General features: G+C 36.1%; 1 protein-coding gene across 1 annotated transcript in view; it reads left to right on the top strand.

Moving 5' to 3' along the window:
- Nucleotides 1-24457, top strand: part of LOC139478213 (nipped-B-like protein) — a 62817-nt gene that overhangs the window by 23494 nt on the left and 14866 nt on the right. The window contains exons 2-27 of the mRNA XM_071260594.1: nt 225-322; nt 4920-5088; nt 5310-5422; nt 6276-6387; nt 6755-6879; nt 7493-7591; nt 8211-8500; nt 9664-9694; nt 11100-11261; nt 12420-12509; nt 12654-12815; nt 13117-13223; nt 13888-13974; nt 14108-14342; nt 14520-14674; nt 14896-14976; nt 15749-15849; nt 16775-16916; nt 18212-18294; nt 19826-19955; nt 20137-20280; nt 20690-20737; nt 22002-22091; nt 22499-22704; nt 22862-22964; nt 23423-23521. Of these exons, the coding sequence (XP_071116695.1) occupies nt 253-322; nt 4920-5088; nt 5310-5422; nt 6276-6387; nt 6755-6879; nt 7493-7591; nt 8211-8500; nt 9664-9694; nt 11100-11261; nt 12420-12509; nt 12654-12815; nt 13117-13223; nt 13888-13974; nt 14108-14342; nt 14520-14674; nt 14896-14976; nt 15749-15849; nt 16775-16916; nt 18212-18294; nt 19826-19955; nt 20137-20280; nt 20690-20737; nt 22002-22091; nt 22499-22704; nt 22862-22964; nt 23423-23521 (3234 nt within the window). The 5' untranslated portion in view covers nt 225-252. The remainder of the gene's footprint in view (nt 1-224; nt 323-4919; nt 5089-5309; nt 5423-6275; nt 6388-6754; nt 6880-7492; nt 7592-8210; nt 8501-9663; nt 9695-11099; nt 11262-12419; nt 12510-12653; nt 12816-13116; nt 13224-13887; nt 13975-14107; nt 14343-14519; nt 14675-14895; nt 14977-15748; nt 15850-16774; nt 16917-18211; nt 18295-19825; nt 19956-20136; nt 20281-20689; nt 20738-22001; nt 22092-22498; nt 22705-22861; nt 22965-23422; nt 23522-24457) is intronic.

Here is a 24457-nt window from a genome sequence, read left to right on the forward strand (position 1 = left end):
GCAGCACTTTTCTTGGACAAAGTAAAGGTCAACTGAGAAGGAAATGAGGGTCCATGAAAGAATGACTATGAACTCCCAAGTAAACTAATGTTTTCATGTCATATTGTGAAATGTCAGCAGGTAGCTGAAAACATTAATCACTTATAAGGCTCATTATATTTAGACATGTAAAACATATATCTAATTATCTATATGAATCTATTCAATATATTGTTTTGTTTCAGGATGAAGCCCAACACATAAAAGGTCCAAATGAAAATGAACGGAGAGACTCCCAGTGTTCCCATAACCACCCTGGCAGGCATATCTAGTCTAACAGACTGTAAGTTGATATTTAAGCTGTTTGATACACTAGTTAAAAGGCAGGGTTAGAAATTAACAATAGTCCACTAGCCCAGGGCCAGTACAAATTCCTGTGGGCCCAGTACAAATTTCATAATTTCCCCATTGTTTTAACATTAGAAGTGCATTTTATCTTTAATCATGCTAGTAAAGCTTTTCAGTTTAGTTCTAACCCTGAATGGGGATGCTTTAGGCTTATTTCATATTATCAGAGTGTGCCAAAAACATTTGAGACTACCTGCCGAACCTGTTTCTTGACATCTTTTTCGGTAGATTTTATTGTTAATATATGAACTTTAATTAGCAAACTTACTAAGGCAAAAGAAATTTTCGTAGACTTTGGCTTCAGACTAGTGGCTTAAGTCACAGACTATATTATGTCAAGGATACTGAACAGCAAAAGAAACCCCAAGTTTCCCCAAGAAACACTGCATGAAAAGTTGTCATTTAAATATCTGGGTAATTTTTGTCAACGCTTCTAAAATTTAACATTAGCTTGTCCGGAAAAATGAAATTTGATAATAGAAAAACAAAGCAGATGACAATAAAACCAATTGCCCAAACGCATCACGGCATCAGCCATGGTAACCCGATGCACGTGAGATCCGTGCAGATTGAAATGCACATGCGCTCCCCCATTTCTAGCCCTATAAAAATCCACCCAGATTGGATAACATTCATTGGTTATTGAATTGCTACCACGTGCCAAGATTGACAAGAAATCAGCGACACCAAGCCCTTGGACGATTGCATACCGGCAAGTAGCCAATGCATTTCAAGTCCACGCAAGGACCACGTACAGGCTTAAACAACGGTACCAGATCACCAACACTACAGATGACCGACCACGTAGTGGAAGACCAAGGGTCACCACCCGACGTCAGGATCGTCAGGTTGTGCGACAGCATCTTCAAGATCGCTTTGTTACTGCTGCGGAAACTGCTCGACAGACATATTAGTGTGGACACCTTGCGTCAACTATTGACGAGCAGACAGAGCACTACTGTTACAGGCCACACTGAGGACCCATTCTGACACCACGTCATCACCGGGACTGTCTTCAGTGGGCAACACAGCACCAGCATTGTTGCCACCAGCAGTGGAGAAGGGAAGAGGAGAGAGTCTGGCGATGCCGTGGGGAACGTTATTCGGATGCTTGTGTTGTTGAGAGAGACTCGTGCGGTGGTCCGAGCATCATGGTGTGGGGTGGAATTGGTCTTGCACAGATGGTCGGCCTTGTGGTCTTCCAGAACATCAGTTCATGGAGATGCAATGGTGTCACAGCAGCTCGATACATTTATCAAGTATTGACACCACCCGCCATACCTCATTTTCAGCATGATTTCCAACCAAGGCCGACAACTGCAGCTGAACTGCGTCAGGTGTTCCTCAGAGTGTGGGTTCAAGTGCCAATGGCCTTCATCAACCGCCTCATCCATTCCATGTATCGACGTTGCATGGCAGTCATCAATGCACATGGCGGACACACAAGATACTGACTTGTAGGGCTGGGTATTGCCCCAAATTTCGTATTGCGATATGTTGCGATACATTCCTCTGTATTGCAATACGTACTGCAAGATATTGTGGAAGAAAACTTATTGAGTTCTGTCCACTGTTTAAGATTCTTTTACCTCAACATTGAATCACAGTACAATCAGCGTTAGATGAAACCAACATTTATCAAAGAAAATATCTGCTTGTAAAACATCTTTGCTACTCTATGTTATACACCATTTTAAAGGTCTGATCCTATTGTTTATAAATATGAAAGTTATGTTTATCACATTATTGAAATAATGCATTTAGATCTACAACTTAATTATGTTCCTTCTTTGAGTGGCATTTAGAAGTTGGAGTGATGAAGTAAGACGAGTTCTATGGATGAACAACTCCTTTATTACAATTAGTGCGACGTTTCGGTGTAGATCCTAACACCTTTATCAAGCAAGTGATCACTTGCTTGATAAAGGTGTTAGGATCTACACTGAAATGTTGCACTAATTGTTATAAAGGAGTTGTTCATCCATATAACTCGTCTTACTTTAATTATGTTCGTTGTAAATAAAAAGATGTAAGCTAACACATTCATAACGTCCAGATTAAGGACCAAGGAAGCAAAAATTTGACGATTTTCGGCAAATATACATTTTCATAAAATACACTCACCTATTTCTTTTTTATATTATTTGTTTACGTTTTTGGAAAAGCCTTTTTAAAAAAATTATCAATAGTATCTGTCATCACCCATTTCCCAATAACAGCTCCTGTCCGCTCAGTAACATGAAGAAATACCCCTGTTTTCGAGGCTTCGTATGAATAACACGTTTGTCGAAGACTGGCATATGACACATCGCTAGAAAGCTTATTCTTTCATCTACACGCTCGTAACATCGCCTGGTGTTTTTGGTAGTTATAACAAGCGATTTCATTGGATACAAATTGGTTTCTAATGACGCTTTCGTGCCGAAATCTTTTACAAGGTTTGTGATTGGTCAAATTTGAGCACGTGATCTAAGGCAGTCAATCAAATTACAGCTGTGGTATGAATTTTAGATTTTGACGAAATCTTTTTGTTAATCGTGCCTTTCTGAACATTTTAAGCAAGAAATCGTGATTTATATTAAAAATATGGTGCTTCGTAGATGTATCGTGCTAGGTTACGAGCTGTGACAAGATTTTTCATGCATATATTTTGGCATTAAACATTGTGTCAGAGCCTAGAATTTGAGGCGACGAATGTCGAGATGTCATTTGATTTACATTACAAGCGATCACACGAAAAGATGGAAATAATAACTTAGCAGTAAGTTTGACAACTCTTAGATATATTTTTGTTGATTGTATCTATAACTTTGTTTACTATATTAAAAGATTTGCCTGAATTGTCTTTATTTTGCTCTTTGGCATGTTCGATTTTGACCCGTTTTCGTAGTGCGTGTCTGAGAATTTTATTTTAAATAACATTATGGGAAATAGTGAATAATTTCTTAATCTATTAATAAAAAATGATAAATTGAAATGGAATGCGTATTTCAGACATTATGAAATGTGATAGATTTAATAAATGAATGATAAGACTTGTAGGTTAAAAAAATTATATACTATTTTGACGTGACTACGGCTTGACTGGTCTACCGGCCTACGGTGTCTGGGAATGCTTCTTGGTCGGTATTACGGGTGTACGGTGCTGAAAGAGAAATAATTAATAGGCATAGGCAAGTTACATTTGAAAACACAAAATCGTTGTCAATACATCACAAACGTATCGCGATACGTAATTGTTTCATTTTCATATTGCGGTATACCGGTAATACCGTGCAGCCCTACTGACTTGTGATACCATTTTCTCAGAGACTAGTGTTGTGTTTCACTTTAAGAACATTTGACACTTTAATTTCAACCTTGATGATCAGTTTTGCCAAGTTTCATCTTTTTAATATGTCTCAAAGTAAGTTTACAGTGTTTGGACAAATAAGGTTTTTCATATATCTATCCATGGTGACGTTTCTTTTGCGATTCAGTATATATATCCATCTCATTCTGTATCCCTGGGAAATGTTGAGACATTAACTATACTGTCAAGGGTAAGGGTCATGGTACTGTCAAGAATTTTTTGGATAACAGGAGCAGTATTAAACTATTATGTAGGTCGAAATTTGGTACCTGTCATCCTTATGGTGGGGCAGCAGACTTGAAAGCCTATGTTTGTCAATCTTACAGAAGGCGATTTATGCAATTTTTGCATCTCTGCCGTTTCCTGCAGACATTTAGGCAGTTATTTTGAAGTCTTATGCATGTACTGGTTTCAGGTTCTGAATACTTATATATGTGTTACAAATAATGAAATTGTAAGATAATAGTACTTCCAATGTGGAGCATATGCCATATTTTGGATGTAAATTTGAACTGGATGCAGTTTTAACTCCATAGCAGAATGATTTTCATGTAAATACATAAATAAATATATAAATATATAAATGACTGACATGGATATGTATTTATTTATTTTTACGGACCTTGTGTGGAAAAGCTGGAATAAATCTTTGGAACATAAATGATAAAAATTAAAAAGTGTGGCTTAAGATCATCCTCAAGGTCATGCCGGAAAATAACATTTGCTGTAATATCCACATGTTATGGGTTTTCGGACTCTTGAGAAACATCCAGTTTTCTCTCTGATCACATGAACAACTGTAACACATCTCATTCACTTTAAGACAACTTTCTCTTTAAAACAAGTCATCATCTGAGTATTTGGTACTATTTACAATGTCTGTGTGATGCTGCACCCATGTTATCGCATGAATAATTGCGATAATAATGGCCCTCCAAAAACATATGAAGTCCGAAAACAGATGATCCAATGATATATGTAAAAGCATTTGTGCAGGTCAATGAAACTTATCTTTACTGAAGAATGTACAAATTCATTGTAGCTATACATAAGTATCTTAAAACATCATTTTCTAATTCTCTAAATAGGCATATGGTCTGGAGATCCTTAGATTTGATGACTAGGAAATACTGATTTGTTGAAATAACATCCAATGCAAAAATCTATTATTCTGTTTCAGTGTTGCCGCAACTGCCGTTGCCAACACCCCTTCCGCAGACTATGCACAACAAAAGTTTGTTGTATAGTTCCAAGATTGCAGATGATGCAAAGAGAATTATCTCAGTGCGGAGTGAGGGGTTGGCAAAGCAGCTGGCACAAGCTCTACGGCAGACTTCAACAAATCATATGTAAGTATTGCATTAATAGTGGAATGATGTGTGTAGGAAACCAAATTTGAACAAAGTAACCCGTAAAAGACCAGTATTTATTTATCTTATCTGTTGAATAAAGGGTTGCTTTTGGAAATGTTTGTAATTTAAAAGAACAATTTGATATAATAATCAAACATTGCTTGATTGCTTTTTGGAGAATAATCTTTGTTTTATTAAAAGTCATCAAACAATTTCAGAGAGTTGAAGGACACCTTGGTGGGGGACTCAATAGAGGGAGATGTGCCGCCTTTATTAAAAGCTGTCTTTCTTAACGATCCTCAGGTTTTTTGTGGGAGAAATCTCTATGATGGTAAGATGTTTCAGTACTACTACTACTACTAGAAGTTGAAAACATAAATGTATCACTTGGAATTAGGGCTGGCTAAAAGGATTGATAAGCGTAATTATTGTTGAAGGGAAGAGGTATTAACGGTTATTATCGATGTGAAAATTGTGCCATTAATAATATCTTATATAAACTATTGTGATGAAATAAAGTTTTAATTTACCGAAACAGACTTGTTATCGTCAATTGCCAAAGGCAGAAAGCAACTGTTTTTGTTATATCTGAAATGTCCACAAAGTAATCCGCTCGCTGACTTGGTTGATTTATCTCATCATATCTCAATCGTGTGGATCGATGCTCATGATGTCGATCAATGGATTGTCTGGTCCAGATTCAATTATTTACAGACCGCAGTCATATAGCTGGAATATTGCTGAGTGCGGCGTTGAACAACAGACAAACAAACAAGCAAACGCAAAGTAATCCATACAAAAATGTGTGACCACTCACCAATGACATGAAATATGTTGTTTTCATTCGGAGATTTTTGCATATTTCACTCAAAGTTACTTCTCTGATATTTATCGATAATTATTTTTCTCTATGATCTATATCAATAGCCAGCCCTACTTGGAATCGAGTGTCTTATATTAGCTATCAGTATATTACGTTTCAACTCTCACCTACAGTATCTGTAAAAGACTGTTTTCATAGGTCTATATATCTTAAGCATTACTTGAACATCATATGTAAAAGACATATGCTTGCTATGATTGCAAACAAGACTTAAGCATTTATTAATGTTGTCAGCCGGGTTAGGTGCCGACTTTAACAGATATTTTTACTGACAACATCTACATATGTTGTTTTGTTTCAGGGGTGAATACTAACTTGTCACAGGATTTGCAACAGCATGGACAAAATTTTGTACAGTCATCTCAATACTCCTCATCTTCATCTCGTGTTAGTCAACAAAATGATACATCAAGGTGAACTCTTCTATCATCCAGTTCCTTGTACATGTAGTCATCAGGAAAAGTCAATATTTACAACACTGTTGATCATTTGGGAAATCTGACACATTCTGTCTTACATACTTGTAAATACATTCTCAGTGAGATTTGCCTTTTGTATTTCTCTGATGAATTAATTAGGGAATGTGCTGTTTTCAATAATCAACATGATTAGATAATGAACTTCACTTTTCTTGGACCACATGAGGAAATCATATTCTTCTGTCCAAGTTTTGTTGAAATGGGTAACTTACACATTTACATGCAGAAAATGTGATTTGTGTAATGCTTTTGCTGTCAATTCATACGATTTGATGATAATTGGTTATGATGTTCTTTTCAGAATTTCAAATTCCCAATCATCACGGTTTTCAAATCAGAATCAGAATAATTCATATTCACCAAGTAACTCCAGCCATTTTCAACAAGAGTTCAACTCATTTTCAAGAAACTCATATTCAAATTCAGGTAAGTACACCATTTGTGTTGTATTTTTACCTCAGCTGTGCCTTAGTCATATAGTAGTTTCTTGCAGAGCAGTGATTAAGTAAAAAAGTCTTGACATAAACTCTGGACAATTACCCTTCAGGAAAGAGAATCCCATCATGACTAACAGGCTGCAGGAATTTTTATTTACATTGATGACAGTAGAATTTTACAAGATTCAGAGTAAATTTTAATCACTTCTCACAGTCTGTGCCCCCCCCCCCCCCCCACACACACACACACACACACATATTGAATTTTTAGTTTATTTATTGTTGACTCTGGCTTTGGACTAGTGCACATTACTTTCCATCTTATATTTCAGAGATAGACAGGGACACTAGTCTGTTAGTCTGAGACAAGTATCAGCCTAGACATACTACTTGTTTTATCCCAAAATCTAGTTATTTTACTTAACCACTAGTCTGAAATGAGCTATGGGACTAATTAGATATGACCAGTTGTATCTACCCCTGTATTTTATAAGCATTTCACCCACTGGAAAGATTCTCTTGCAGCCTTATGTCTAATTACTATGATTCCAACTCAAGAAAACAATTTGATGAGTGCTGTATGGAAATGTTTTGTCTTCCAGCAACAATTAATGGGGACTGCTATCTTTCTGATGGTCCACTTCATCCTGCTGATCCACATAGGGGACGATTAAACCACAAAGATCAAAACAAGATGACAGGTAGTATTTCATAGATTATACACACACAGGTTAGCAGCAGTTTCACTTAACATTCTACATGGGAAGGCAGCCATATTAAAGTTTTGTATTCAATCATTTTTTAGCATACGTAGTTATAAATGTTTCTTTTGAAACTCATGTTTCTGTCTTTTCTGAGATCTTGAGTTGTTGACTGTATGTTCAGGTATGCTACAAAACATGGCAAAACATTTTGTGCATATTTTGATTTTGTCCGTTCTGTCACGTTTGATGTTGTGTATAGATCCATAAAATATGTACATAGGTCTGAAGATACAGTTATTGAAGTATCAATATGGAAGTTTGGTCATGTGCTTTATCATTTATTTTTACATTAAAAAAACTAAAAAGCAACAAAAGAAAAAGAAAGAAATTGAACTCTTATCGGCTTAATAGTAAACATTCATTTTACTTGTTATTGTCTAGCCACACAATTAATTAATTGTAAGAATCCTGTGTTGTTTTTATGAAAGAATCAAACATGCTAACTTGGTTATGGACATGGTGTATCCCTTTCAAAAACAAAATCACAGTACTGCTGAGTTTGAACTTTTCTGAAAATTGATGTGATCATTTAATCTGTTTTTGTGTATTATTTCAGTCTCATCCCCTGCTCAAGCAACCTCAGCAGACAGACTAGCCAGCCAACAAGTTACACAGCAACCTTCATCATCAGTGCCAATTACAAATATGGACAGTGATTTAACACGTTCTAATCGGAGACGCTCTTCGAGCAGACATTCTGAACCTTCTGTTTCTTTAGATGACATAGAACCAAGTATAATGTCATCATCACGGACATCAATAAATAAGGATGGTGATTCTAGGTTGCAGAAAAAGACATCCGGAAAAAATGAACCAGTTGTGCTTCTTGAAATGCTTGATATGAAAGTATGTATAGTGTTTCTCAGTTCATTACAACTTAGTTTCAATGCACCTCACAATTGTCTTCCATGAACCTTCTCTCATCACAGATCACTTACTTCTTGCATCAATGTTTCTTTAATGTCTTTAGAATGTAACTGCATTCTTAAATTTAAGCTTGCCCTGTAAGAGATTAATACGTTGTCTTCTACAGACAAAGGGTGAGTTGTTCTGAGATGTAATTAAACCACCTAATATGAAATTTACTTTTCATAGAGAAATCATCCTGTGTATATTTTGTACTCAACTATGTCCAAACTATTTCAGAGAAACTTAAGAAGTAGAGGAAAAAAAACAAATCCAAGAAAATCTGTAACTAAGAAAAAGACAAACAGGAAGAAAGCTGTTAAATTTGAAGAAACTTTTGCTCAGAAAAAAGAGAATGTGAAGCAACCAAAAGAATCTGAAAACAATTTAGTGATGGTATATAATTAGAATGTTAATATTTCCTACATTGGATTTTTTGTTTTCATTGCAAGTTTAACAACATTTATTGGTTACAAGGATAGATATCCATAATTCTATTTGGGTTTTAGGCAGATAGACATCTTGCTTTGTTTTCCTAATAATGGTTTATTACAGTTGTACAATTTGCTTATATTTAACAGTTCAGTTTACCCTGTTGCCAAACAAACCCTGGAAATATTCTTGATGACATGTCTACTACAATATGCTCTTACATGAAATTGACAGTAAATTTCTGTCATTGGCTGTTTAGTGATCGAATTGCCCCACTGATGAACTCTTACCATATTCACTGGTGCCTCACTATTAAAATATTGTACAACCTATTTGGATGATAACTGATGGTGCTTTCAAGAGATATTTCAAGTGTTTTGGTATTGTTGAAATCTGCTGCTGCTTCTGTTTTGCATGTTTAACATATACATTTCTAGTTTTGATGAACATTTTTGAAGAAATTGAAGATGCTTACCATGGTATTATTCAAGGGTTACAAGTCTTTGAAAAGATTCTTCATAGTTTGTGAATTGCGAGGAATTTAGTTTACACTTTGCCAATATTCTTCAATCACAATCTACTGATTTACCTATAAGAGTCTTACTCTTTAAGGTGAATGTATTTCATGAAGTGTTTTGTTTATACTTACTATTTCACAATGGTATTTTCAGACATTACAGTCCATAGCCACAGGGGGATCAGGTTAGTACATGCTATCTTACTTACATTTTAGTAGCATTTTAAACACTACCTTTCATGAAATAATGTGACTGTAGGCAATTCATATTGCATGTCACTGGCTCTTCACTTCATTTCAATTCCCTTTGTCATTTTTCTTTGTCATGATTTTGCACTGATCTGCAATTGTGAGATTTTTACCGTTTTCATTGACAAGCCACACTTAAATTTTATCTTCATTATGATTTGACATTATGTAAAATTACATGTAAATGTTGGAAACAGTTGCAGATGATACACCTTTTAATGGAAAGCCTGATGATAGTGATCCACAAGGTGAAATAGACAACACTTACTTGGATTTGATTACATCAATCACTTCGATGTTCTTTTCTGCAACTTTCATATACGTTCAATTGCACAGCAGAGTTACCAATGGAAATGGGCTGTTTATGAGTTGTTTATGTTGATCATTTGTTCTGTTTAAGTTCCATTAATAATGCAGTGCCAAATCATCAGCATATTCGAAGGATTGGTCTTTATCGAACTGTTAAATTTAAAAATAAATTATGGTCATGATGTATATGTTGAACACTTTGAGTATTTCTTGTTTATATGAAACAATTTTAGAGGCTAATGTGATTTAGTTGTTCTTTCCCATTGTAAATTGCATCATTCTGGATTTGTCAAGCAGATTTTAAATGTGTTTTCATCAGTTACTATTAATTTGCATGAAACTGCTAACTAGTAACAGTAGATATTTTATTTCCAGTGATATGCTGAGATTAGGCACTGGTAAATGATTCGATCACTTGTTTAGATAATATGTCTTCAATTGCCTTATTCATTTAGCATTTGGGAACAGTTCTATAGTTGAATATATTGGCTTGTGTAAGCTTTAACAATGCATGTCTATTTCATTCAACAAACTTGTAACAAAATCATTTCTGTATGTTTGGTTTCCTTGGGAACTGTTGACCAGTAGGCATGATGTTTGAAGTATGATGCATGTACTGATGAAAGATTTCTAAAGTTATTAGATCAAGAACTTCACTACAAGTGCAGCATTAAAAATTGGCACTAGTCCAATTAGTCCTTGCTAAACTGCCCAATAGTTAAAGTATCATAAGGACTAGTAGAAAATTGAACTCTCTAAGGGTTTTGCTATATGTTATCATTATACAGACTAGTGGACTAAAACTGTTAGTTTCTCTCGCTGCAAGTTTTTTGAGTGAAACAAAATTCATTGAAATTCCTACTGCGTCTATTGTTTAATTTTATTACCAAAGTTTCTTTTTATTTCACCAACTTGATGTAATATGTGATCTAACTATTAAATGACATAAATGGTAACAAACATGACTGATAAATATTGTGCATTTAATAAAATGGATAATTAATTTTGACATGTTGTAACTTTGAATTTCAGTAAAAGCAGTGGCAGATTCAGATTCTCGGAAAAGACGGAAAAATATGACACGAGATGCAGATGGATTACACTTTAATGTTTCTCGTTCAAATGATGAGCGGGGATTTTCAGCACGATTATCTCGTCATCGGAGAGGAGGGGGGGAGGATGAACGACAAAGAGGTACCTTTTTCAGTTCAGCATAATTAAGGATGTTTTACCAGTGGGGGTGAGGTGTCTTTGATGTTTCCAGCAAGTACTTTAATGTAGGGAATGCCTCAATAATTCAATTTTATCCCCCCTAGTATTTGTGCAGGGGACACAGTCGTCATCTGGTCTGTCTGTCCGTCCATATTCTATTTCCGGAGCATAACTTGAAAACCATGAAAGTTTTCATCCAAACTTGGTACATGTATTAGCCAGGGGCTGAAGTGGTGCCTTTTGCTATTGTCGGAGGGTGGGGGCATTTGTCATCTTCTGGTGACTTTATTTTAACAGTGGGCTTATGACACAGGCACCCCTTGACTTTCTTGCTTAATTTCAAACACAGAAACTCGGTGATAAACTTGTGTTCTGTTAGCCAGAATATGAAAATACTCAATCCTTTAATAGGAAAATTTGGGAACTTTTGAGCACAACCCAAGAAGAAAGAGCAAATGAACAGAATATTAAACATTTTCATTCCTAAGACATAGGATAGTGTTCATTACAGAGGTGAATATTAGAGAAAGTTTTGCTCTGGGAATAGTTTCTAACACCATTGCAGTGATAAAATAATGAAAACACCATTGCAATAGTATCATGAGTGCCTTAACTTTCCTATTATGTACGTTGCATGTAGTGTTCAACATACTAACAAAACCTAACTCGTCCACCATGCCCTTGGATCAGCAGGAGTTTTTAATGGAATTAATAAACTGGATTTTTTTGTCTGATAAAAATTGAGAAACATTCTGAAACAATATCAAATACTTTTTAAAACAAGATGTGTTTTGGAGCAAATTGAATTGACAAGTTAATGTCAAACAGTATCTTGTCATAATTTATGTCCAGCAATACTGTCCATAGTGTAGAACAGCATTGAAATAAACTGTTAATATTTTAACTTGTTATCAACTGTATTGCCACAGAACCACAGACTATTTGATCAATGGTTACACCTCTGGTTACACATGACAGGATTGCCATGTTACACAATTGGTTCTTGTCTTTGTCTATGTCTTATACTGTGGATAAGTCTTTTGTCATGTATTGTTGGAACTGTTTAAACACCCATGTTGAAGATGAAATATTTTTCTATTGTTATATAGAATTATTATGTTACATTTTCTCATTATTTAGGATCAAAACGAGGAAGAGGAAGGTATTCTGAATCTGAAAGTGAAGAAGATGTATACATGGAAATTCCAGAGGAAGATGAAGAAACATATGGTTAGTATATTGAAAATTATCAATGTATAAATGATGTAAACCTTAATACTACACAATACAAATATAATGCTAACATTGTAATGTAAAGGTATTCAGATTGAAATAGATTGTTTGAACACAACTGTGTGTGTCATGTGATTTCAGCTGCGAAGAAGCGGAAGAAGGATAAGAAGCAAAAACGCCATGTACACCACACCTTGACTGTAGAGGAGTTGCTGGAGAGTCCGACCTTCAAAAAATTCAGCAGTTGTATGGACTATGTCTTTGACAGTGCTGAAGAAGTCAACTTTGCCAGTATTGATCCAAGTAAGTACAGAAAGAAATGCATAGTTTTCATTTTTAAATGATAGTGTCATGCAGCAAGATGGTTTACATATTTGTTTTTGCGTCATTCAATCTTAAAAATAATGCAGCGAAATACACCAGCCAGCCCGACTACTGTTGTCATTTGATTTTACTAGTCAATACAAAGATCTACCGGGCTAAAGCTAATGGGACAATGTTGTCCGACCCTACTCAACACAGGGGTTGTTTTGTTTTACGGGGTCATTTTATTGACGACAAAATATGGTACATATATTATGCTTATATGTGTTTCTTGTTGTAGATGATGATGAACAAGAATGTCCAACGGAATCACTGATAGCGAAAGGGGTATTAGGAGATATCTGTGGAGAGGCTGCCAAGTTGAAAACAATGGGGGTCATGAATCAGGTACTTACTGAATATCTGCAACTATGGCTCTGAAAAGTATTACTTAGTTGAGAAACTCTGCTGGTGACAACAAACTTATTACATGGTAATTTAATATTTTAGTTTGTGCAACAACAACAGTACTTACTCGGTCATATTTAATCTAACAATTACAGATCAGTCACCCCATTACTTTTATCAATTCTTTGGGGACTTTCGGTTGTCAACCTCGTTTGGGCGTCACAAGCCACTCCATACTCAGAGCATGGAAGGCTTGTGGCCCCCAAAGAACATTACGCTATTTCGGTACCGTCTGGTCAGCATGACCCAGGACCAGTTTTCCCCTAGGGATCGTCCGGGTCATCGGACCCCAGGACCGGCATATCCCTCCCACAGCTACACAAGTCCGGGTCCCTAAGACCCAAGGACATTCAGTCATTTTACCCAGGTCACCACAACGCCAGGGTGTTAACCCGGGTCACCTCGACCCCAGGGTCTTACATAGGCAACCGCGTCAGCCCCCACATTATGCCAAATGTTTGTATGTAAATAATTGTATGTAATAAAAGTTCTTTCATGTACTACATTTAATGTTTGTGGCACAAAATTGAATTTCATGGTCATTTATTTTTAGGGAAATTATTTTTACTTTCGTACTATGATTTCCATCCGTGATATGTTACAGATTCCTCCTGATAGACTGGTGAAACTTCTGACCATCTTACAGTGGAATATCCGTGATGGTATCAAGGTATCACCAAACATCAGCCAGGTGAGTGAAAACTTCACATTTCAAAAGAAACTGCACATTTTTTTCTTTTTTCTGTAACAGTTGACTAGTGTCCATAACAACTGTCGTTTACATCAGCAATGTGTGAAAATAAACATATTTTTTTTCAATCAAGGATGAGGATGGGGAAGATGAGCAAAGACTGTGGCGAGAACTGACAATGGAGAGGATAATGAGGAGCATGGATGCATCATTATCTGCTATATTTGTGATGACAGCGAGAGACATGCCCAAACAGGTGTACTTAGAAGATGTCATTGATAGGATCATTCTATTTGGGAAATACCAGCTTGCTAATACTGTCTACCCAGAGTTTGATCCAGTGTACAAACTTGATCCAAATGCGAAAGGTAAATAAGTACTTACCTATTGTTCATATTTACTGTCGTTTACATGGTTAACAACCGTTTTACAAGGTCTGAATTTGAATGGTATTGATGTTATTGATATGATTTATATGCAATAGGAATTAATAAATTTTGTTCAACTGCATTTAGTTAAATGTGTGTTATATGTGTTTCTGCCAGATGGATACCACGGTAGTTTAAAGGCCAAGAGGGCCCGGGCTGGCACAGTCAAACACAAATCAACCATCACTCTGTACAATAAGCTCTGTGAACTGGTCAACAATCTTGCTGGACTGTTGGAAATACAGGAACTCACAGATACTGTTATTCTACAGGTTTGGCTTTTATCAGATCTTCTTAGTTTTACCTAGATCAGTATGGTTAAGTTTCTTAAGCATCACTTGTCATAGCAATCAGAATCCCAACAGATTTGAAGATGATCTTTGGTTGTCAGTATTGGCAGATGTTTTTTCTGAAATGTCAAGTCGGGGATTCTTGTTATGTGTTTAGCTAAATTGAGATCATGTGAATGTGAATGTGTGTTGCTTACTTTCAGGTCTCTTCACTTGGTGTGTCCACCTTCTTTGTGGAAAACATCAGTGAGCTGCAACTTAGTGCTATGAAGCTTGTCACAACGGTGAGTATGCTTAACATGTGGACTGGCACAATGTTCTGAATTATGTACATTGCTACATTTGATTACATCCGTTTAAAGTGGCCCTATTCAAAACAAAGCAAGAACAAAATTAAGCTTGTTTCTTGTAAATTCAGTAATAAACAAAACATATCCACAGCTGTGTTTAATACTATGTAATTATGGGGCCATAGGTGGCACAGTTGTTTAAGGTGTTGGAATTTGCTGTGCAGAGATGTATCACTTAGCCTTCATGGATTTACCTGCTCAGAGACCGATATTCGACCCCAACTCTGCAGCAAATGTCAATAAAAATTCCCAATTTGGAACTAAACTTTTCCCAGTTTATGTACAACGTTTTAATATATTTAACTAATAATTTATTTTCTGGATTTGTATTCACTTATGACAAGGTCAATGAATAGGAAAAGGTTTTAATGCTTGATTTTACATCAATGCATTTAATGCAATCACAGAATACCTCTGATTTAAAAAAAAGACATGAACAAAATAACAATTTTTCCCAATTTGCCTGCCAGAGGCACTTAATTCAGAATCCTACATAAATCCCTAGCCTTGTAGGATCCGTTGATTGTGGGTTTGAAGTACAGATTTGCACTGATAGCCTTAGCTCCATTTACATAACTTAAATCAATAAACATATTTTCTTAAAATTATACCATGTATCCAATATGTATTGATACATATCACAATACAAATTTAGGTGTCAATACTCATCCCTATTCATGTATGCAGTAATTATCTTTTATTTCAGGTATTTTCTCGATATGAAAAGCATCGTCAACTTATCCTAGAAGACATCTTTGCCAGTTTAGCCAGGCTTCCATCTAGTAAAAGAAACCTTCGAAACTACAGGTAATCTATTATCATTACTTGCAGACGCAGCTTAGACAATAGATGTCCAATTTTTGCACCCATATTTTGTGCCACAGTAAAAACAATTTAATATGAAGCCTTGTGACTACTTTTAGGATTTGAAGAAAACAATTTTTCAAAGTTGATTGAGAATAGAGCATAATCCTTAGGAATCCATCACACACATGTCCAAAAGAAATCACCCATTCCATTCACACAAGGAAAGTGACTACTCTTGAAATATAGTCCATGGGCTAAGAATGCATTATGCCATAGTGTAAGATAGCTATGCGGTAACTCGCAAAGAGCAATGAGGAACGGTGCATGGTTTATTTCACGATAAAACATTGTTCTATTATGACATCATTTCTGGAGATTGGAATATGCGCTCGCAACTTCATGATGTCATATTTTGGACGACGTTATTTTTGAGAGGGACATGTCGAGTGCTCCCCATAGATGTAGCTGAAGTATGCAGATAAGTGCTGTGGCCGAATGACCGCATCCAAAAGTGGGAGAGATATGATAATCAGTATTGGGAGATATTGTGTAGATAACTGCTGTGAGGATTGTGAGAATTTGCAGGAAATACCAAACTTAACCCACCTGTTCATAAAATAGACTTGTCCAACATTGCCGAGGTCGGATTCTATTCATTATTAAAATTATTTCAGGTAACTATTTTTAAAGCTTGCACATTTTATCAACATCCTTAATCCTGTACATATTGTTGATATCTCATATAAGAAATATATGACTCCAGGTCGTTGTTTATGATACAATAAAACATTGCAGGGAGAATAAACCCTTGGGGCTGCACCCCTCATGGTTTATTCTCCCTGCAGTGTTTTATTGTACGATCCACCACTCATTTATTTCTTAAGTAAGGTGTTCTGGAACATTGAGAAGTTCATGCTTGTTACAGACTCAACTCAGAAGAATCTATACAGATGGTAACAGCCCTTGCTCTGCAGTTAATTCAATGTGTTGTGAGACTTCCTACCAAGATTAGCAGTCAAGAAGATCAACAAGAAGATACCACAGCAAAGAAAAAGAAGAATGGAAAGGTTGGTGTCACACTCCATAGATATTTTAAGCTTCTTGACCTGATGATAGCATCAGAGGTTGTTGTCTGTAAACTGATATTCTAGAACTGGATGGATTAAGCTGAAACCTGGTATAAGTGTTCCCGACTGTAAGGGAGGTTGAAATTTGTTCAAGGCATCAAAGTTGTCTGTTTTGTTTTTGAAAAAAAATATCTTCAAAAACACACAAAAAAGGACTGTTCGGCAGATTTTTTATCCCCCGGTTTGAAAAACATTCGGATCACTATGTTGGTCTGTCTGTCAGCCATCCCTTTTCCGTTTCCATTGCATAACTCCAAAACCATTACTTGTTGAAACTTTCCTTATGGATTAGTCTGGTGGGGAAATGGTGCCTTTGGTTAGTTTGGGATTTGTATTTTGTTTTGTTTTCATGATTTTTCATAATGAGAACAAGATTGTTTTCCATTTCCGGAGCAGAGCATCCAAACCATGAAATATTTCTTGTTGAAACTTATTATATAGATCAGTCTAGATGGGAACTTGTGCCTTTTGATGATTTGGGATGTTTTTATATTTGTTGTTATTTGTTAGGCTTGACTGAAAATGAGGATAGTGCTCGTTTCCGGAGCAGAACTCCAAAACCGTGAAATATTTCCAGATGAAACTTTCTATGCAGATCGGTCTGGTTGTGAACTAGTGTCTTTTGATGATTTATACTGAACAGCATTAGTTTTTCCTTCTCTGAACTGAAGGTATCCAATGGCAATTAACCAAAAGTGAGGTATAAGTATCCAAACTCCATTGCAGAATTGCACCAAACCGATGGGATATGTCATCATCTCCTGATGACTGTTGTTTGTGCATGAAATGACTGACAAATGTTCCTAAATTTTCCAAGGCATTAAAGTAAGCGAGTTGGAATGGAAGTGTTCCTGTTTCAGTATGAATAGATGATAATGAGGTTAGCAATAAATCTAGTTTAGCTACAAAGCCATTGGCTGTTATTTTCATGTAAAGTGTAAATTCTACTTAACTGAAACCTCACACATAAAAGACTAGTTAAATAAATCAGGTGGTCAGCATCTGTGACTTGTCTAATTGCATGTCATCATGCCTAAATGGCACTGATTGATGCTTATACACAGGTTTGTCTGTTCCAGACTTGATTCTTTACATGCTTCTGTAAAAGATCTGAAATATTGCTAACTATGGCGTTACACAACATACATTCGATGACATCAGGGAAGTGTTGAAAATAGTATTTTGGGGGGTAATGTTTTCCTTTTGCTATTTCATGTTTATATTTATATTTGCAGACTGATGAGGAAATTGTGATTGTCACATCATATGAAACTGCCATGCGGACAGGCTATAACTTCCTATCAGTTTTCTTGAAGAAGTAAGTACCTCAGTTTCTCTGTGAATTTGTTTTTATTACTATATACAATGTTTTCTTGAGTTTAGTGCACACCCACCCAAGTATAATGCACAGCCCCCTCTAGTAGATTCAGTATTTTTTTGTTGAAAAATTCGAATATTACGCACAGAAAAATATTACACCGTTCCCCTTCAGCGAATTCTGGTAAATGAACGGGTGATAAGAAACTTGGTCAGTACAAATTTGAAATTTTAGATAAAAAATCACCAGACATGTTGATTTACCATTTAAATTGTATTTTGTGTTCTGCTAGGCATTGTTTTACATGCAAGGATTAAGATTACCTCGTGTATTTTCTTGTAAACTTAGCCGGGACAGCAATCAGCTGTACACACATGTTTTATTAGAATCTATCAGTGATTCGGTTTAAACTGACTTTAAAGGATTTTGATGCAAGGATCGGGAAAAATTGTATCTGAAACTATTTATTTTATCAGGAATAATATATTCCAATATCATGTTATTTTAGTTGCAGCTTTTACTAAACATACCCGGTACTTAAAATAATATTAGGGGCAGTCGGGTAGCCTAGTGGTTAGAGCTTTCGATAGTCACGCCGAAGACCCGGGTTCGATTCACGACATGGGTACAATGTGTGATGCCCATTTCTGGTGTCTCCCGCCGTGATATTGCTGGAATATTGCTAAAAGCGGCGTTAAACTATACTCACTCACTAAAATAATATTAACCCCAGAAGCCTAGCACTTTGGTGCAGCTGATCGATATTGCCAGTTATTTTTTTTCACATGGAAGAATTTGACCAGTCACCATTGAGGCTTCCGCTCACGTGATCGCGAGAACTACATGTTGACATATTATCATCAAACTACAACAAATATGACTTTTAATGAGTCAAAGTATGGCATTTATGAGATATGTATCCATTCTCTGTCAACTAAAGTTCGTTTCAAGGCGTCAATACCGGTAATCTGACCGTGGTTGTTGTTAATAATGGTGAGTTGTGCGATCTTCCGATCACTTCACACATGATTTCGCCGAAATTAATTAAAACAATATTAAAAGAAATTTTGAATTAAATTATTGAAATAAGTTACAAACATAAGTTCAGATATACAGTGAACCAGACAGTGTAATTACATGATTAATTTGCCTACTTCAGTATGGATTTGTTGACATGGTTTTTCCGGTGTTACATGCTCAAGGAAATGTCTGCATTGGGGGGGAAAAACATCAAAACTTGTTGTGGCGAGTATAATGCACACCCCCTTCTACACAGCTGTGTTATTTTGGGGAAAAGGTGTGCACTATACTCAAGAAAATACAGTATCTGCTGACATATGCTTTTGGGGTTAAAAATAACTGATCAAGAAATGTGAGCAGTGCATTTTGAAAAAAAGCACACATATTACCTTATTGTGCATTTGTTTCATGATTTTAATGTTAAAACTTAACAAGCACAATATTTGCTTCTTCGTAGGATCTAGGTTTGTTCCTGTGATTATTTCCAGAGAATGATTGATGTTTGTTTCAGATGTACAACAAAGGGTGAGGAGGACTACCGTCCATTGTTTGAGAACTTTGTACAGGATCTGCTCTCCACTGTCAACAAACCTGAATGGCCTGCATCAGAGTTACTCCTCAGTTTGCTGGGTAGAATTCTAGTAAGTCAAAATACGCTTACTGATGTATGGAGTATTTTGTGACTTTGAGTAAACCTGTTATCATTTTCCTTAATTCATAAAATGTCTTGTAAAAGATAAATGAGTTTCATGTGATGGTCCGATGAATATTGATTGAATATAATGAACTAAGAATTTCCATTGTTAATATCTGTGATTGCAGGTTCAGCAATTCAGCAACAAATCTACAGATATGTCTCTCAGGGTAGCTTCTTTAGAATATCTGGGAATTGTTGCTGCCAGATTGCGGAAGGATGCTGTCACTAGTCACCTGAATCAGGAAATGATTGATGATATTGTTGACAAGGTTAGTTATCATGTTGCTGGGTTAGACATGGTCACCAGTCTGTTAGTCTGAGACTTGTGAAAATCTAGAGAGACAAGTTATTTCCACCCCAAATCTAGTTACTTTACGTAACCAACTAGTCCAAAAGGAGCTGTGTTCTGTTTGGATATAACCACTGGGCTCTACGTCGATGTTGGAATAATGTTCCTCAAGTTAAGGCGGCAGTTGGGTAGCCTAGTGGTTAAAGCATTTACTCGTCACTCCGAAGACCCCGGTTCGATTCCTCACATTGGTACAATGTGTCGAGCCCATTTCTGGTGTCCCCTGCCGTGATATTGCTGGAATATTGCTAAAAGCGGCGTAAAAAACATTCTCCATCACTCACTCTTCAAGTTAAGAGCATTTAGTGACAAGAACTTTTTTGTTTCAGGTGAATGAAAGTGATGATGAAGATCATACAACTAGAAACAAGAAAAAGGTAAAAGACCTCCAACTATTCTACTCTCACTGATATTGAAATTACATCTTTTGTGCTCATATTATCATTGTGTATCGCTTGATTTCTTATTGTGTTGTGATGATTTGATCTTGTCTTACCTTATTTTCTTGAGTATAGTGCGCACCCATGTATTATGCACAACCCCCTCTAGTGGGTTCAGTATTTTGAAAAAAATAATACCAAGTGCAGAAAAAAATTACACCGTACCCCTTCAGCGAAGTCCAGCAAACGAATGGGTCACCAGACATTTTGATTTACCCTTTAAATAGTATTTTTTGTTCTGCTAGGCATTGTTTTATATCTGAAGAATAAGATTACCTTGTGTATTTTCTCGTAAACTAAGACGGAAACAGCAATCAGCTGTACACACGTTTTCTTGGAATTGACCGGTGATTCGGTCAAGACACACCCAATGATATAACTTTACAGGATTTTAATGCAAGGATCGGCAAAAATTGTATCTGAAACTATTTTTTTTATCAGAAATAATATATTCCAATATATTGTTAATTTAGATCCAGTTTTTACTAAACATATTTAAAATAATAATAACCCTAAGCGAAGCAGCTGATTGCTATTCCCTGGTATTATTTTTTACATGGAACCAGTCTGACCAGTCACCGTCAAGGCTCCCATGCACGTGATCGCGAGATTGCGAGATCGCGAGAATTACGTGTTGACATAGCATCGTCCAACAAAAACAAATCTGACTTTTAACGAATCAAAGTATGGCATTTATGATATATGTATCCATTCTCTGTCTCTGTCGGTAATCTGACCGTGGTTGCTGTTAATAACGGTGAGTTGTGCGATCTTCCGATTGCTTCACACACGATTTCACCAAAATTAATTAAAACAATATTAAAAGGAATTTTGAATAAAATTAATGAAATAAGTTACAAACATAAGTCCAGATATTCAAAGAACACTTTTTATAGCCAGACAGTGTAATTACATGATTAATTTGCGTACTTCAGTATGGATTTGTTGACATGGTATTTCCGGTGTTACGTGCTCATGGTAATGTCTTTCCATGGGGGGAAAAGACATCCAAACTCATAATTCGTGTATAATGCGCACCCCTTTCTAGACAGCTGTGTTTTTTGGAGAGAAAAGTGTGCACTATACTCAAGAAAATACGGTATTTTTTAGCATATTACATATTTTGCAAAACATGTGGATTGTAGATTGTTTCCTTCTAAATTATGACAGGTAATTATGTATTTATTTGTTGCAACTACAGCAGAAGGGACCTGTTGACACGACACAGAGCTTCCAGGAAGCCATGCTGCAGTACCTGGCACACAATGCTGAAAATGATCCTTCATTATTGGTGAGAAATTTGTATCATTTTGCAGAAAGGTTTAAACTTAATTTGTTGGTCTCAACAGGTATTGGCTACTGTCATTTTCACAGTCTTTGTTTCATATTTATCCAAGGGATATCTGTCATGATATTATCATATTAAAATTTGTCAGTCTGCCCATCTGTTAATTTCTTTTTCTCCAAATTGACTGAAGTAAATTTAGGGGGATGACTAGCACTTATACAAGACTGAAAAGAAAGGGTGTGCTCAGTATCTTTCTACTGATTTTCTTCAAATTTGTTAATGTGCTGTTCTGTAATGAGAGAAAGTCCTTGTATAATAAAGAACAGCCAACTTGGGAATCAAAGGGAATCTCAGAGTATCATATCCACATTTATCTACCTGTTAAAACTAATATATTGAATCCCCTCCAGTTTGCTCGTCAATTCTACATGGCTCAGTGGTTCCGAGACTCCTCAGTGGAAGCAGAAAAAACCATGGCCACACAGGCCAAGGCTGAGGAGGACTTTGATGAGACAGAAGCAGAGAGGTCAACTGAAGTCATGCAGAATGTGGAGAAGAGGAAGAACTTCCTTCTAAATCAAGTTGCAATAATGTCCAAAATTTTGTCCAATAGCAAGTAGGTTGATTTTAATGTTTGCTTTGATTTAGAAGTATCAGATTAAAATCAATTTTGTCTTTCGATTTGCATTGGATTTTTTAATTTTTAATTTTTATTTTTTTTATTAATTGTTGCATTGATTACAAAGACTAAAATATGAAACATCCATTTTCAGACCTGCGCCAAGCAAACTTGACTATGATAGTGCCTGTCTTGTTGCAAGGTACCTCTCATCTAAACGCCCTTTTGCACAAAGTTTTGATGTCTACTTGACACAGGTAAGTTTGACACAGAATGAGAAGCAATACTCATTTCTTTTTATCCCTAACAGATTGCTGTTTTTACCTACAGAGACAATTCAACATGATCTATCAACCACATTAGTTAATGACAGGACCCGTGAAGATTCCGGGGTATAATAGGTCTTCAGCAACCCATACTTGCTGTAAAAGGCGGCCATGCTTGTCGTAAAAGGCGACTAACGGGATCAGGTGGTCAGGCTCGCTGACTTGGTTGATACATGTCATCGATCCCAATTGCGTGGATCAATGCTCATGGTGTCAATCACTGGATTGTCTGGTCCAGACTCGATTATTTTACAGACTGCCATCATATAGCTGGAATATTGCCGAGTGCGGCGTTAAACCACAAACAAACAAACAAAACAAACAAGTTAATGACAGTGACATGAAATCTCCTACTCATAGGATGTTACAAGAAAGGCTAAATGTTTCAGATTCTGAAGGTGTTAAGTGAGACTGCAGTGGCCGTGAGAACCAAGGCAATGAAGTGTTTGTCAGCAGTAGTAGAAGCTGATCCAGGGATCCTAGCTAGAGTAAGTTACCTTTCCACTGGTTTCTTTTTATACCCCCATTTACAAAGTAAATCGGGGGTATATAGCGTTCCGTTCGTCCGTCCTTCCGTCAAAACTTTTGTACGGCCCATTACTTTTTAACCATGCACCCTAGCTTCACCAAACTTGCTACACACATTTACCACAATGAGTACTTGTGCCTTGTGCTAGTTTGAAGAATCTGAATTTTTAATTTTTGCTTTTTCCATGGAAACATTAAGAAACTTAAACTTTTAGGGTGGGTGTTTTGTTAGGCCTATATCTTTTTAACTATGCACCCTAGCTTCACCAAACTCTCTAGACACATTAACCACAATGAGTACTTGTGCCTTTTGCTAGTTTGAAGATACAGATTTTTTTATTTTTGCCGTTTCCATGGAATCATGGTGAAACATAAATTTTGGGTAGAGTTTTTGTACGATCCATGTTTACAATATTATGTATCCTAGCTTCAGCGAACTTGCTACATTAACCACTATGATTGGTTTTTTTTTCATTTATAAGATTCTGAAAGTTTTCTCTTTTGCTGTTTTCATGGAAACATGATGGAATTTAGAAATTTTGATGACTGGTTTTGTATAGCTGATATATTTTCCAAACTTGTTTCCACACATGTAAATCATCATCAGTATCTGTGCTTTGTGTTAGTTTGTTGAATTCATGAATTCTTTACCATATCTGTTAAGGCTAGATGGAAATTATTAATTTATTGATTTTCTTAAATGATATTGTTCCACTTTTTATGTTGTTTTATATCAACAATTTTTGGTCCTTTTGATAATTCTTCTTATGTAACTCCTCAATCAAATTTTTATTCAAAGGTGTTCATGGTGATCTACTTCCTCGTATAATGAACACTGGTAACATGGGAGATTTGGGAGGGGGGGTGTGTGGGGTGGCACTTGAACTCAATCTTAG

The sequence above is a fragment of the Haliotis cracherodii genome, unplaced genomic scaffold (assembly GCF_022045235.1).
Source record: "Haliotis cracherodii isolate W230 unplaced genomic scaffold, xgHalCrac1.p SCAF_4, whole genome shotgun sequence".
NCBI lineage: Eukaryota > Metazoa > Mollusca > Gastropoda > Lepetellida > Haliotidae > Haliotis > Haliotis cracherodii.